Raw genomic sequence first — 13,306 nt, 5'->3', positions numbered from 1 at the left:
AAGATAAAGTCAACGTCCTTCTCAAGGGAGACTTCTTGTTGATTCCAAGACCAAAAGAAAAAAATTATATGGCTCCAATAGTGCCTCCCACCCATCCCCCGCCAAGAAGAAAACGAGACAGCTGAGGGAAGGGGGGCTCGCGAGTGAAGGGTCTTTGGTAAACAGAACTGTCCCTGAAGGTGCCGCGGCCCCGTCCTCTCCCGCCCCCTAGTGGTCACTCAAGGCCTTCATCTGAATCGGCTTCTCTTAAGGCCACCAGGATTCCATCCAGCAATGACAAAAACTGACACACAGCTCTCATCCACAGAACATGTTTTTGTATATTCTATCCATGAATTGTCCCTACAAGCAGAATAGATGGAATCATTATTGTCACCCAAGGTATCGATGAAGAAACCGAGGTTCAGAGAGAGCTAAGCTAATCGCCTGTGACCCGATACCCACAAGTAAGCAACCCAGCAGGATTCCTCGTCCCCCACCCCCACCCCCACCACCTGCCAGCCCTCTCTTCTCAGAGCTGCCATCTTTTTTATAGACCCAAACTGAATTTTCAGCTAGGCCTCCAATCCTAGAAGCCAGTATGGATTTTTCTTTATTGCCTCAGCGCGTACTCATGAGGGTCTGCTCAGTACTATTTAGTGGTCCACAGTCTTATCTCCCAGGAGTAAGTATTTCCTGGAGCAAGCAGCCAAGTCATTTTTGCCTGGTCCCTGAATGGCTAGTCACAGAAACAGGAAAATTTGTTGGTTTCAGTCCCACTCTGAGCACTCATTGCAACCTCAGGGCTATTCAGGCCCAGCAGTGATGTAACACCCCTGGGCTTTCCAGGGTACCAGGAGCTCGCAGCCATCTTCCCCATACTGCACAGGTGTGTGTAGGAGGCTCTGTGAGGCTGCCTTATGGACCACTTGCCCAATACTTCACTCAGCCATGAAAACTATTTTTTTTCAAAGTAAACTATGCAAATAGTTTTTTTTAAATAATAAAAAAGCTTACCCCCCCAAAAAAAAGAAAGCTTACAGAGAAGGAATCCCACATTTAGGGAACCAGAATCTTTTCTAATGGGCAGTAGGCCTGTCTGACCTTTGTTCCAGAGGGAGACATTATCTTCATTATACTGGACAGTAAAGAATCCTGCCCTTTGCTCTGAAGAAAGACACTAACTCTAATTTTCAAGGGTCTTCACTATACAAACATTCTTGAACAAATGCAGACAGAGAGCCAGTGCCTATGCTCTACTAACTGCATGCAAGAGACCTGTAAAGAATTATCTCTCAACAATTAGAAAGGCCTACTGATAAAGCTAGAGCAATAAAAAAGAATTCATGTGTAGCAAAATATAAAATTCTCACACTCTGGGCCTGGGTGAGCCTGTTCAGTCCAAGATACTGTTTGGCTTTTCTTATCCCTTGAAGTAGTAGCTGCTAACTTTTTCCAAGGAGGGTTGTGCCTCTGAAGGCCTCCTCTCTCAGGGCGCCATGCCTGTGGGTGGGCTCTGTTAGCCTGCACTGCTTCCCAGTGGACACAGCCAGAGGAGGGAGCAGGGAGCCTTGAATCTCAGTCCTTCACTTGCAGCATCCTGTGCAAGTCATACAACACACCTGGACCTTAGTTTGCCTGTCTGTAAAATAGGCCAACCCCTGCTCTATCTCACCAGCCAATGACAAGAACAGATTATTTTTCCACTGCAGATAGATGCACTGAGGCTTTAGAAGGTGTTTTTTGATTGGGAGCTTGGGCGTAAATTCAAGAGGGACTGCTGATCCGACAGACCACAGAGCTGACCCATGGCTGGACCCCAACAGGACATGAGGGAGAAGCCTGTAGGTGAGTCTGGAAGTCCTGTTTCAAACATGGTCCTCAAGGAGGATAGGGGAGGGGCCTGAGGAAGGGAAGGGCGGGGTGTCCTTCCCCACTCTGCCAATGGGGTGGTCAAGGGACAGCAAGTGGACCAAGGGTCCTTTCAAGAGGAGGCAGGTGTCAATAGCTACCATCAAAAGCAGCAGCCGGCAGCTCCTGATGCTCCCTACGCGCCAGGGGTGGTTGTACGTCCGGTGCACCTTCTCATTTGCTTCTTACAACCTTGTGAGGTAGAGATTATTAATCCCATTTTCCAGATCAGAAAACAGACTCAGAGAGGTTAAGTAATTTGTCCAAGGTGTCAATGCTACTAAATAGCACAGGAAAAATTCAGACCCAAATCTGCTTGACTTCAAAAGAACATCCTTTCTGACCTCTAAGAAACCCTGTTCATCTACAGGGCATCTTAATCTGACAGATTATGGGAGAATAAAATGTTTTACACATGGCAGGCCAAGTTGGGGGACGTTCGTTCTCGTGTTCTGTGTTGAGTGAGTCGTGGAGTCGGCGAGGGGGCGTCGTTCCAGGTTAGGTGTCTCTGGGAGGGTGAGGCCCAGCTGTTGCAAGGGCCGCCTGGGAGCTGGACTCAGTCTCCAGGCCCAGAGTGGAAGGACAAGGACTAGACTGCTGGTCCCTGTCTGGAGTGGGGGTCGGGGGCCATTATTTCTGTCCTGGGAGAGAGCTGCACTGGGTGGGAGCATCTCATTTCTGGGGAAGTATTTAGCAGTGTGGAAAAGCAGTTTGAGCCCTAAGCAGGACTGGCTTTGTGGGCCTGAGATCAGAGCAGTTGTGCAGGGCCTGGCATACAGAAAGTCCTCACGCTTGGGATTAAAGGCTCTGTGGTCATTGGCTCGAAATTTTTAATAGCTTTATCTTTGAGTTTGTTTTGTAAGTGAAATCAGATGGGACAATGAGCACGTCCCTCATTCTGCTGTCACCTTTGGTCCCTGGCAGACTCAAGCAAAAGGCAGGCAAGACAGGGCATGCTCTGAGGTCCCTGGCAGGGAAGGGGCAGGGGTCCCCCAGCTGCCCCCGGGTTCCAGAGTATTCCGGTGGGGAGGCTGCAGTTCCCTGGGAAGCCATTTTGCACTGGGCTCCACTACATTAGTAGGTCCCGTCCAAGTCCTGCCATTTCCTAATGGAGCAAACTCAAGCAAGTTACTTCACCTTTCAGCCTCAACTTTTTCAGACTGTAGTCTGAAAACTACAGTCCATATAATTCTTGTGACGACAGTGGTTTCTGGTGGTTTTTTTTCCCCCAAGATGCAAATCTGATTGTGACAGCCTCCTTAACACTGTCTAATGACTTGGTGTTGTTCTAGAGCAAAGACCTTTCACCCATACCAGCGCTGTGCAATTAAAATATTATGTAAGCCACATATGTAATTAAAAGTTTTCTAGTAACCACATTTTTTAAAAAGGTGAAATTAAATTTAATATGTATACTTCATCGAATATATCAAAACTATCATTTCAACATATAAACAATATTAGAAATTAAGGAAATACTTTACTTTTCCTAAGTCTTTGAAATCCAGTGTGTATTTTCCACTTAGAGTGTATCTCATTTCATGTGATCAGCGGTTGAACTGGGTAGCACAGGTTGGTGGATAACCCCACAATCTTGTCCCTCCCTGCTCTCCGCCTGCAGCCATGCTGCATTGCGTTTCTTTCTTCTAAAGAGCCACTGCCTCCTCACACAGACAGAGCCTTCTGCTGTTCCCGAGCCGTGGAAAGCTCTTCTCCGTCTCCACCCTCTGGATCTATTTAAGCCTACTCATCCTTCAGATGCCAGCTCAAAACACCCAGCCTTCAGGGAGACCTTTCTTGACTGCTTTCCAGGCTTTCCCATTATTGTGGATTTCACCCTCACCATGCCCACAATTGTAATTTCACATTTACTTGAGGTCACTTGATTAATATCTTTCTCTCCTGCTAACCTGAAATGCCAGGACAGAGGCCACTTCGGGTTTTTGTTGTTTGCATCATCATCTCCCCAGGGCTTGGCACAGTGCCGGTGCAGTGTAGGCTTGGAAGGCTATTTTAAGTATGTAAGAGGCCTGGCACCTGGAAGGTACTCTGTAATGTTCCCTTCTTTCCTTTCCTTCTGTTTGAGAAAATCTCTCCTTATAAAGGGACTCTTCTAACAGTATGATTCTGCTAACGAACTGGAGGCACAAAGCCCTCACTGCTGAATATACCTAAGTAGAAACTTGAGTTAAGCACACAGATTACACATATTTCTCCCTCAGATTACATATCATTTAAAAATTCTGTCTCAGTTCCTGCTCATGATTTAAGTGGTGATTAAGGACAACTACTCTTCAAGTCTGAATGCAATTACTGCCCTTTTCGTGGCTGTTCTTACCTGTGAGGAGGAGCTGCAGAGCGGGAAGTGGAGATGGGGCTTTGCTGTCCCTCGCTTAATTGGCACATTTGGCAGAGAGCTAAATGCTGAGGTGCTGCTGTTTCTCAGCTCTCCTCTAATTCTTTCTCACATGAGTATAAACAAGGTTCAGACCCACAGTTGCCAGCTGACCAAGGTGATAATGCCAAGCCCGATGACACCTGCCTAGGTAAGGACTCAGCCCCTAGACCACATTGCAAACTCGCCATTAGGCTTCCTCCGCCTTCAGTCAATAGTGCTCCTTCTTACGACAGTTAAGGCTCACTTGACGCCACCGTCCCAAAAGATGGTAGCATTATCTATTTCTCAGGGCCTGTAGCTCACCTTGAAGTCCCGGGGTACAGTAGGAATCAGCAGAATGATCTGCACCTCTGCACAATGGCTTAAGGATACAGAGCCCCAGGGCTACACGTTTCCTTGAAGCTTTCCAAATAGCCAAGGTACAAACAACACCTATATATTGCCAAGGGTGACGCGTATCAAACATTGCATGTTTTAAATCCCAGCCTGGCTTCAAACTGCAAGTCTTTTGGTGAGTATAATGGGGCATACATCCTAGAGCTTACTCAGCATTCCAAGAAAGGCCTCAGATAAAGTGTATAAATGCCTTTAAAAGTTCCAGGTCTACTTATTACTCAGTTATTTGGATTATCTATGCTGTAATAATTGATAATGTTCAAAGACTTTAAAATGGGTCTTTTGTTTCTTTTATAAATAAATTTGTGGGTGATCCAGAGCTAGTGCTTAAAGTCAGAATTCAGAGCCACAAAGAAAATGACTTCATTGAGGTTGAATTGAACAGACAAGAGCTGAGTTACCAAAATCTACTAAAAGTGAGCTGCTATGAACTGGGGATTAACCCAGAGCAAGTGGAGAAGATAAGAAAGCTGCCAAACACACTGCTCAGAAAGGTAGGGTTTACAAGTTTCTAAACACAGACTGGGTTCTAAGTGGGTAAAATTATGTTCTGTGAAGCCAATCATTAGCTTCTGCATTTTTAATATGAAAACAAAATCCAAGACAGTGGAAATCCTTGTGCAGGATAGCCAAACATGGTAGGTAGGTAATTCTCAATCTGGTGCTTTTACAGATTTGCATACCTAATTCATAAACCCTTTTAAATTGTCTGAATTACAGTACCCAAATAAGACTAGTTCAATATGTATGGTCCACTTCCAACCTCTCCAAAACTTGACTGGTCCCCAGGACAGAAGGTATAAACCCACTCTTTCCTGCTTAGCAACAGTCTGCAACCTTAGGAAACAAAGTTTTGTGCATTTTTATATATTTTCCAGATTCAAAACACATCTCAGTTTTTAATTTCAGAGGAAAAGTCTCATTTCTTTGGGCATTATTTTTTTTTAAACAGCAACGTTCAAAATGCCTTTAGCAAAAGCCTTTTGCCTAATTGTTTATTCTTTGTAAACTAAAAAGTGGTGGGATAATCATACTTTCTAGATGTTTTAAAAAATATCCTGGCCTTTTACTCTTGGGCAGCATCATGGAACTGTACTCCCCCTGGAAACCTGCAGCACAGACCAAAAAAAAAAAACAAAAACAAAAACAAAAAACAAAAAAACCCACACACAGAAAAGAAAGAATTCTCAACTGCTGACTTAGTTTACCATAGAAAGACAGAGAAAACAATACTTGGCATCTAGTATTAAGCCTTTTTATCTTAATAATTTCACACGTATTTATGAACCAATGTACAATTTCTTCTTCCATATTAAGGACAAAGACATTCTGAGACTACGGGACTTACAGGAAGTAGAACTCATTTTAATGAAAAACAGCTCTGAATTGACAGCGTACACACCATCGCTGTTGGAGAAGCCCTGCTACAACAGCAATGCTGCAAAAATGATGTATTAAGAAACCCAAGAACTGAAAGCTGAAATCAGTATATAAAATAGATAAACAAGTTCATACTGTATAGCACAGGGAACTATATTCAGTATCTTGTAGTAGCTTACAACAAAAAAGAATATGAAAATACATGTATATTTATGTATGACTGAAACATTGTGCTATACACCAAGAAATCGACACATTGTAAACTGTATACTTCAATTAAAAAAAAAAAGAAAACTGGAATCAGCATTTTGTAAATAATGAAGACTTGGATGCATGTACCAGTTTGCTAACTTCATGTGTACTTTGAAAAATTATTGCATTTCCTCGTCTCCAACTTCTCTGAGCTGGGAGAAAAGTATGTTCAAAGTGCTTTGACAGATATTACTACAAAAAAATTGTTAAGTATGATACTTACCAATGCAAATTTAGTTTGTAAAGTTGTACCCCAATCCTGATCAGGCATAGGTATGCACTCCTGAGTGTCAGGACCAGCCAGGGTCTGTTCACATGAACTCCGTTAAAGGCAGGGTGAGCTGATGAAGCTGGGAAGCCAGAACCCACTTGGCACACTGGTTCAAAGTTCCCAGTTTCTAAAAAGCATTCCACACCATCATTTCCTCTTTACACACTTTTTAACCTACCTATAAAATAGCATGACTTACACAACTTGAGTTACCACCTGAGGCTTTTAAGAAAAGCCAAGGCACTGCCCACAGCACTGAGCTTTTATTAAAACAGGTGAAAAATACAAAGTTAGTGCCCTTGCTAACTAGCTCCAAGGTGGGCTGTGATCAGATCCCATGCTAGGTTCTTCCCCTACCACGCTACCTGGAATCCTGGGTCATCTCACTAGCTTATGGTTAACAACTACCTGAACCTTGGAAGCAATCATGCATGATTTCATCTACCAACTTTTATTAACACACACCAACCACACTGTTGCCTCTTTACACACCTTCATGAAATCATCTCTAACCCCCATGGAACTGAGAAAAAAGTACCAGAGACATTCTGGGCAAGCACAGTGTCTTGTTTCCTGTAGCACAAGAAATAGGCCATGTCCTCACCTCCAAATTCTCAATAGCTCAGCTTTGACGAAGGGCAAAGGGACACTGAGGTCTTACATCAACACTTACCATGTCACCAGCTGCCAGAGTGGAAGGTGTTCCGATTAGCGCAGGTGCAGACGTGCATACCACTTTACTCATGAAGTGAATATGCAATTTACTTAGTATCCACAGGATTATGGTTGGAGCACCGTGGCACTGAATTTAAGCTTAGCATCTAAGTGACATTTTTAAGGCAGCATAGCCCCCTAAAGAAAGTCAGTTCCAACCATCCAGAGCGGTGTTCCACTGTCAGGACTGTGATAGGGCTTGGCAGGGGGTCGATTCCCAAGGGCCGCCTCCCCAAGGTATTTTCAATTTTGTTTTAAGATAAATTTAGGAAGAGGCTCAGAGTTGGTTAATGGCCCAAAATTACCATTTGTAGAAAAGGGAGGTTTTAGGTTGTTTTCAAGTGAACACAGTAGAACAAATTTATTTGAAAAAATTACTGCTGAGGGGAACGCTTACACTAACAGCAGAACCTGCACAGGTGTTGCATAGTGGTTAATTCACTAAGATCAACAAGGGCAGCAATTTAATTACAAGGTTGATGAGCAAATTCAATACAGCCTGCACCAGAAACATACTTATTTTCTATAACCAACATACCTAGCTTTAAGGCTGCAGATCAATAAAAGTCTGAAGAGCTTCAAGAGTAATTTTATTATGTATTTCATACATAGATTGTAAAAACTAATTTCTGAGTGAAGTGCAATTCTGAAAGATTTTTATAATTTCCTATTTTTATTATTCTGGGGGATGGGGGGTTAGGTTTCTTTATCTGTTTACTTTTGATGGAGGTAGTGGGTATTCAACCCAGGACCTCATGCATGCTAGGCACACACTGCACACCACTGAGCTATACTCTCCCAACCATCATTACCTAAAGTCGCTGAAATAAATTGGGTACCAGAATGCTATCTTAAAGCGTTCCAAAAGATACGTAGGTTAAAACATGGAATGATGTGGAATTCTTAGTTGTTCACAATGGATGTTAATTTTGAATGGAGTGACTCAGCACCGCCCTTCCCATCCCTCTGAGCAGACTCCACCAAGAGCTGCCCCTATTCTGCACACTGATGTAACCCAAGGTATCAAAATAGCACCCAGGACTGAGCAGCCCTAAGGGATGTTAGGTAAACTCATGGCTAAGCCCTGAGCTTACACTAAGGGGAGCCAACTCTCACCTGGGGCACATGACTGGGGGTCAGAGGGCCGCCGCTAACTGACACAGGGCCTTTAGCTACATGAATTTTACGCACCTGCAGGTGCCTTTCAAGTTTCAACCACTACCCTTTAAAGAGCAAACATTTTTTAAACACTTCATAGTACCCCTGGTAAGAGTAGGACAGACAAGGACAAAAAGCAGCCTGAGGTGACGATCTAACTTGAACAAGGGAAAGGATGTGCTGACCATGGGTCAGAAGAATGGCTCTTCTCACCCCAGCAGGTTCCTTTCTTGAATGACAAATCTAGGAGAAAAGCTTCTTTGGAAGCTGCTTACACAGCAGAAGCAGCATCAGCTCCCTGGCTGACACCCAAATGAAAATTACATCAAGATAAAAATAAGATATCACAAAGAAAAGATACATTTAGGTCCCACTGCTAGCTTTTAAAGACCACAATTAAGACTAAATCTGGCACTCAAGAAACAGTACCCTTTAATCTGCTACTCACTGAAGATTAATTTCATGAAATACATTATGTTTATACATTTATGTTACTACTAACTACCTACACCAAGACCTTTTCCCATTTTTTTAATTTAAATTTTATTAAGAAATGCCATACATACAAAAGCACATACACATACAGTTTTAAAAAAGAAACCACCCACCCAGCTTTAGCAATCATCACCAGTTCGTCTGAAGGCTCCTCCTTGCCCTCCATGATCTCCCTCCATCCCTCCAATGCACTGAATTGTGTATTAATCATTTCCTTGCTTTTCATTTACCATATATTTAACAGCCTGGTTTTGACCTTCACAGAAAAGGAACCATAGTGGATGTATTCTTCTGCAACTTGCTTTTTTCACCATTTAGATTCATCCATGTTCACATGTGTAGCTGTAGTTCAGTCTGACTTCTGTGGAATTCCACTGTAGGAATATACCCCAATATTTATCCTGTGGATTGCTGGACATCTGAAGTCTTTCCAGTTTGTTTTTATTTCCTTCTCTTCCTATTACAAACAATGCTGTTATGACATTTTTACATCCATTTCCTGGCACACATGCATAAGTTTCTATAGGTATGTATCTAGGGGTGGAATAACCACAAGAGAAGTTATGGCACAGTTATGCCAAATTGCTTTCTGGAGCTGCTGTTCCTAAACATTCTTAAAGCTGTTGACAACTGATCTATTTGGGATGGCTGGGAGGAAGAAATAGACCAACTAAGAAACTCTCAAACTGCATTTTTAAATTAGGAAATTAAAAAAAAACAAAAAAAAAAAACTAATACAACAATGAAAAAAACATTTACTTCTCTTTTACTTGAAATATACTTTTGAAAACTACATGTTTAAACTTAAAATTGCTATCGCCTATGTCTCAAATGTTTCTAAATATACTGAGTGAAAACAGCAAGATTCAAAACATATGGTGTTCTAGCATATATTTTAAAAGATTCATACATAAATGCTTACATCCCCCCCCACCACCCTCCCCACAAAAAAACACTTGGAAAAATAATTAGTAGCTCCTGGGGAGGAAGAGAGGGACAGGAGTAGAAAGGAGACACAGATCACTGAACATTTCTGTTGTTTTTTTCAACCATGTACAAAGCATTATAATTGTAACACAAAATTCTTAAAAAGCAGTCACCTGGGATTCTTTCATAAACAACTAAAAATCAGTCCAAACTCAAACTTGAAAACCAACCCTAAATGAAGTCCCATCCTACAGAAAATATACACAGTAAGTTCTCATGGGTTTTTTTTTTAAATCACGCACATTTAGAATTATGTTTAAAAATATTCACAACTCATCTACAATGCATTTTTTTGAAGCACAGAACGGACACAAGCTTAAAAAAAATTCCACCCTAAATTATTCAGTTTTGACATCTCTAGAAACTTTTAATCAACCAGATGGCTAGACTCAACCCGTATGTGGTCAGAGTGCTCTTAGACCTTAGAAATAGGGTTGGTTTTCCTCTGTGACACTAACTATACTGAAGAAACCAGATAAATCACCTGGAGCTGAGTAATGCTATAAGGAAAGGAGGTAAACATCTCTAATCTAGGTGATAATGATTGTATCAAGAAGGGAAGAAAAGTGTTTTAATCCTAACTAAAAAATTAATGTATTATGATCTATTTGAAGAAAAAATGTCTTAACAAAAAGGGCAACGATGCAGTCAGTGTGTCTACACTGCAGAAGGGAGGACACCAGATCAGCAGACTCAATTACCACGTCCTCTTGAGAGGCACAATGGAAAGTAAGCTACTAGATCAGTACCATAGCTGACCAATTAAAAAGTTCACCCAATTCATTTTTAATTAATAAACTATTGTTTAAGTCCTTATCTTTTAGCAATACATGCAGAAGTATTTGCCAATTAAGTATGTCTGAGACTTGCTTGAAAATAACAGGGGACAGGGAACACACACAGAGTAAGAATGGCCATTTAGTCTTAATTAACTAAACTGTCCTACTTTTGTGTCTTAAATTTTCCAAAATAAAAAACTGCTGATTCCAATCTTATCAAGTAATCTTCTGATTAATAAAAACTGGCTCTCCCTAAAGGCTTTTCAAAGAGAAAATATGCATTAAGAAACTGACAACTTTTAGGTCTCCATGGACAGACGTGTGTATTTCTTACAGTAAATTAGCACATGGCCCATTATTGGATTGTGAATTTGGTTTGGAAGAATCATTTCCTCTTAAGCCTGATAACTTCTGGGTCTGACCCAATTTATAGATCCCCACAACTAAGGCCAGATCTTAGTCACGGACACCTCAAGGGGCCAGGCCTCCCCCTCAAACTCTACATTAACTTCAGTAGTGATCAACAGATGGAAGTGTCCATACAGATGAAGATGAAGACTTCGTGAACTCACTTAGTGTACTTCATTAAATATGCTAGCTATAAGATTCTACATGAGCCAGAACAAATCTGACATTTTAATATCCTCATGATTTAATACCTTAATACTTAAGTAAATTTCTTCTGTTCCCTTTTTTCCTTAATACTAGAATATGGTAAGGTATCATTTTAAGGCCTTTATTCTTAAAACCACAATCTTGTCAAACTACACAAAGCAGTGCTTAGGAGGCAGCTGACTTTAGATTTGTTTCCCCTCTTACATTAATCCGCACATGAATCATCTCTGACAAATTCAGAGATAACCCATCCATCTATTGCTGAATCTCCAGGATTAACTAGGTAAGCCAGGAATGCTCTGTCCCCACAGCATTATCTTAGGCAAAGAGAGCCTCTGAAGTGGCAGCTTCATTATATTCCAAAGCCTGGTGCAGGGTATTTTAGTAATTCTGTATCATTATGCCTATTATAGAATGAGCACAGTGGCATAAATGGTGAGGCACTGGACCATGTGGCAAAGACCTAGATTCCATGTTCGTTCTCCATCAACATGGAGCCATAAGTCATTTAACACATGTACTCACGTTTCTCTACCTATATACACTGATAGTAATATTTGAAAATTATAAATCACAAAGAATTGCTATGACATATGTAGCTGGAGCTAATATTTTTATACAGTCAACAGCTGGGTATAGTTAAAACATGCTGCCAAATTTGCTGTACATGACCCACCTCCTAAATCACCTTAAGTATCAGTTTAAAAAAAAATCCTTGTAATATGCATACACATCCCATACAAAGAAATAAATACATGTATAATCTGACAAGACTAGGTTAAAAAAAATCTTGATACAGGATTTTAAGACCAAAAACCAGTTCAAAGTTCTTGAATGTTCTTCTACTTCATTATTTCACAGCTAGAGGATGATAGATGTCTGTCAGAAGGATATTCTGAATTTTCTACTACCAAAGAAATCTCTCAGGGATATAAAAAATATATTCTAGTTCATTGTATATCTTGTTATTAAAAGCAAAATTCAAAAGTATTCATAACCACCCAAAATTGAAGCACCATTATTTAAAACATTTAAACTGTGGAAGTTCTATAAAAATTAGTCTTAAACAGAACAAATCAGATAAAACTGTACACCAACACCTCTAGTAACAGCATATCATATTTAAAACAAGGGACTAGTTCAGAGTCAATAACTTTATTAGAAAAAGATTAATACTAAAACTTTTCAATGACAGAGACAAATCTGCGACAGAAAGTCAGAGATACTTTATTTTAACTTCTAAATCCAAAGGCTAGGTATAAGCAGAGTTGTAAAAATGGAATCCCACTTAGTCTGATTCACACAAATACTAATGTTTAATCTTGTTTTCAAAGTCCAAGAATGAAAACTTGCAATTAAACACTGAGCAAGCCACATGTTTAGGTAATATTTCTTAAAAAGTCTTAAAGAAAAAAATATGATACAGGACCTAAGTTTTCAGTGGCATATATATGCTATTAATACATGTTCTGAAATCTGGTAGGTCACATCAGTCCTGAATTAATTTTTAATAAAAAAAAAAAAAAACTAACTGAGCTTTATACTTTTTCTATGCCACTATAATTTTCTTTCACCTCATTTTAATGTCGATCTTCACTTTATGCCGTTTTCAGTTTTCTTCCAAAAATCTTCGAACAGTAGTCCTACAATGCAAAATTTGGGGAAAAATGATAATTAGACAACATGCAAAAGGCAAATTTTTATGACTAAGTGGCCCAGTCACTAACTGCTAATAAATATATGTATATGGAATGTTTGTATTCTTTTAAATTATTAAGGCATCAGTGTGGTCTTAAAGCCATGCGCCTGTGTATGCTTGCCTATGTGTGAAGGCTCATACAAATATAACATTACAATGCTGTCCTAGAAAAGGAATGCCATCGACAAATCAACTAATTGGTACTTCCTCTCATTAGGAATAATTAATCCCAAGCCACTAGCCCAAAGAATGGACAGTTTACACGCTTTAAG

At 40.6% G+C, this 13,306-nt stretch overlaps 2 protein-coding genes across 6 annotated transcripts in view; one reads left to right on the top strand and one right to left on the bottom strand.

Moving 5' to 3' along the window:
* The first annotated feature begins 1,787 nt into the window (after positions 1 to 1,787).
* ANKRD40CL (ANKRD40 C-terminal like) lies at positions 1,788 to 8,994 on the top strand. 2 transcript variants are annotated; one of them, XM_074342810.1, is made up of 4 exons: positions 1,788 to 1,844; positions 4,364 to 4,436; positions 5,018 to 5,178; positions 6,002 to 8,994. In XM_074342810.1, the coding sequence occupies exons 1-4, from the start codon at positions 1,788 to 1,790 to the stop codon at positions 6,140 to 6,142; spliced, it is 432 nt and encodes a 143-aa protein (XP_074198911.1). In that variant the 3' UTR covers positions 6,143 to 8,994. The 2 variants fall into 2 exon arrangements, with proteins under 2 accessions (XP_074198911.1, XP_074198912.1); XM_074342811.1 differs by lacking the exon at positions 4,364 to 4,436 and having other exon boundaries at positions 1,788 to 1,827.
* A 3,545-nt stretch (positions 8,995 to 12,539) lies between these two features.
* Positions 12,540 to 13,306, bottom strand: part of LUC7L3 (LUC7 like 3 pre-mRNA splicing factor) — a 22,875-nt gene continuing 22,108 nt past the window's right edge. For 2 of the 4 annotated variants that reach the window (XM_010949603.3, XM_045512580.2), the window contains exon 11: positions 12,540 to 13,306. This exon is cut by the window's right edge and continues 1,139 nt beyond it. Coding sequence is in view for 1 of the 4 variants with exons in the window: in XM_010949604.3 (XP_010947906.1) it covers positions 12,945 to 12,978 (34 nt within the window). In the remaining 3 variants the exon portion in view is untranslated. The other 2 variants (XM_010949604.3, XM_010949608.3) reach the window with 1 other exon arrangement.

This window comes from Camelus bactrianus, chromosome 16 (assembly GCF_048773025.1).
Source record: "Camelus bactrianus isolate YW-2024 breed Bactrian camel chromosome 16, ASM4877302v1, whole genome shotgun sequence".
Classification (NCBI taxonomy): domain Eukaryota; kingdom Metazoa; phylum Chordata; class Mammalia; order Artiodactyla; family Camelidae; genus Camelus; species Camelus bactrianus.
This window is presented reverse-complemented; position numbering and strand designations above follow the sequence as displayed.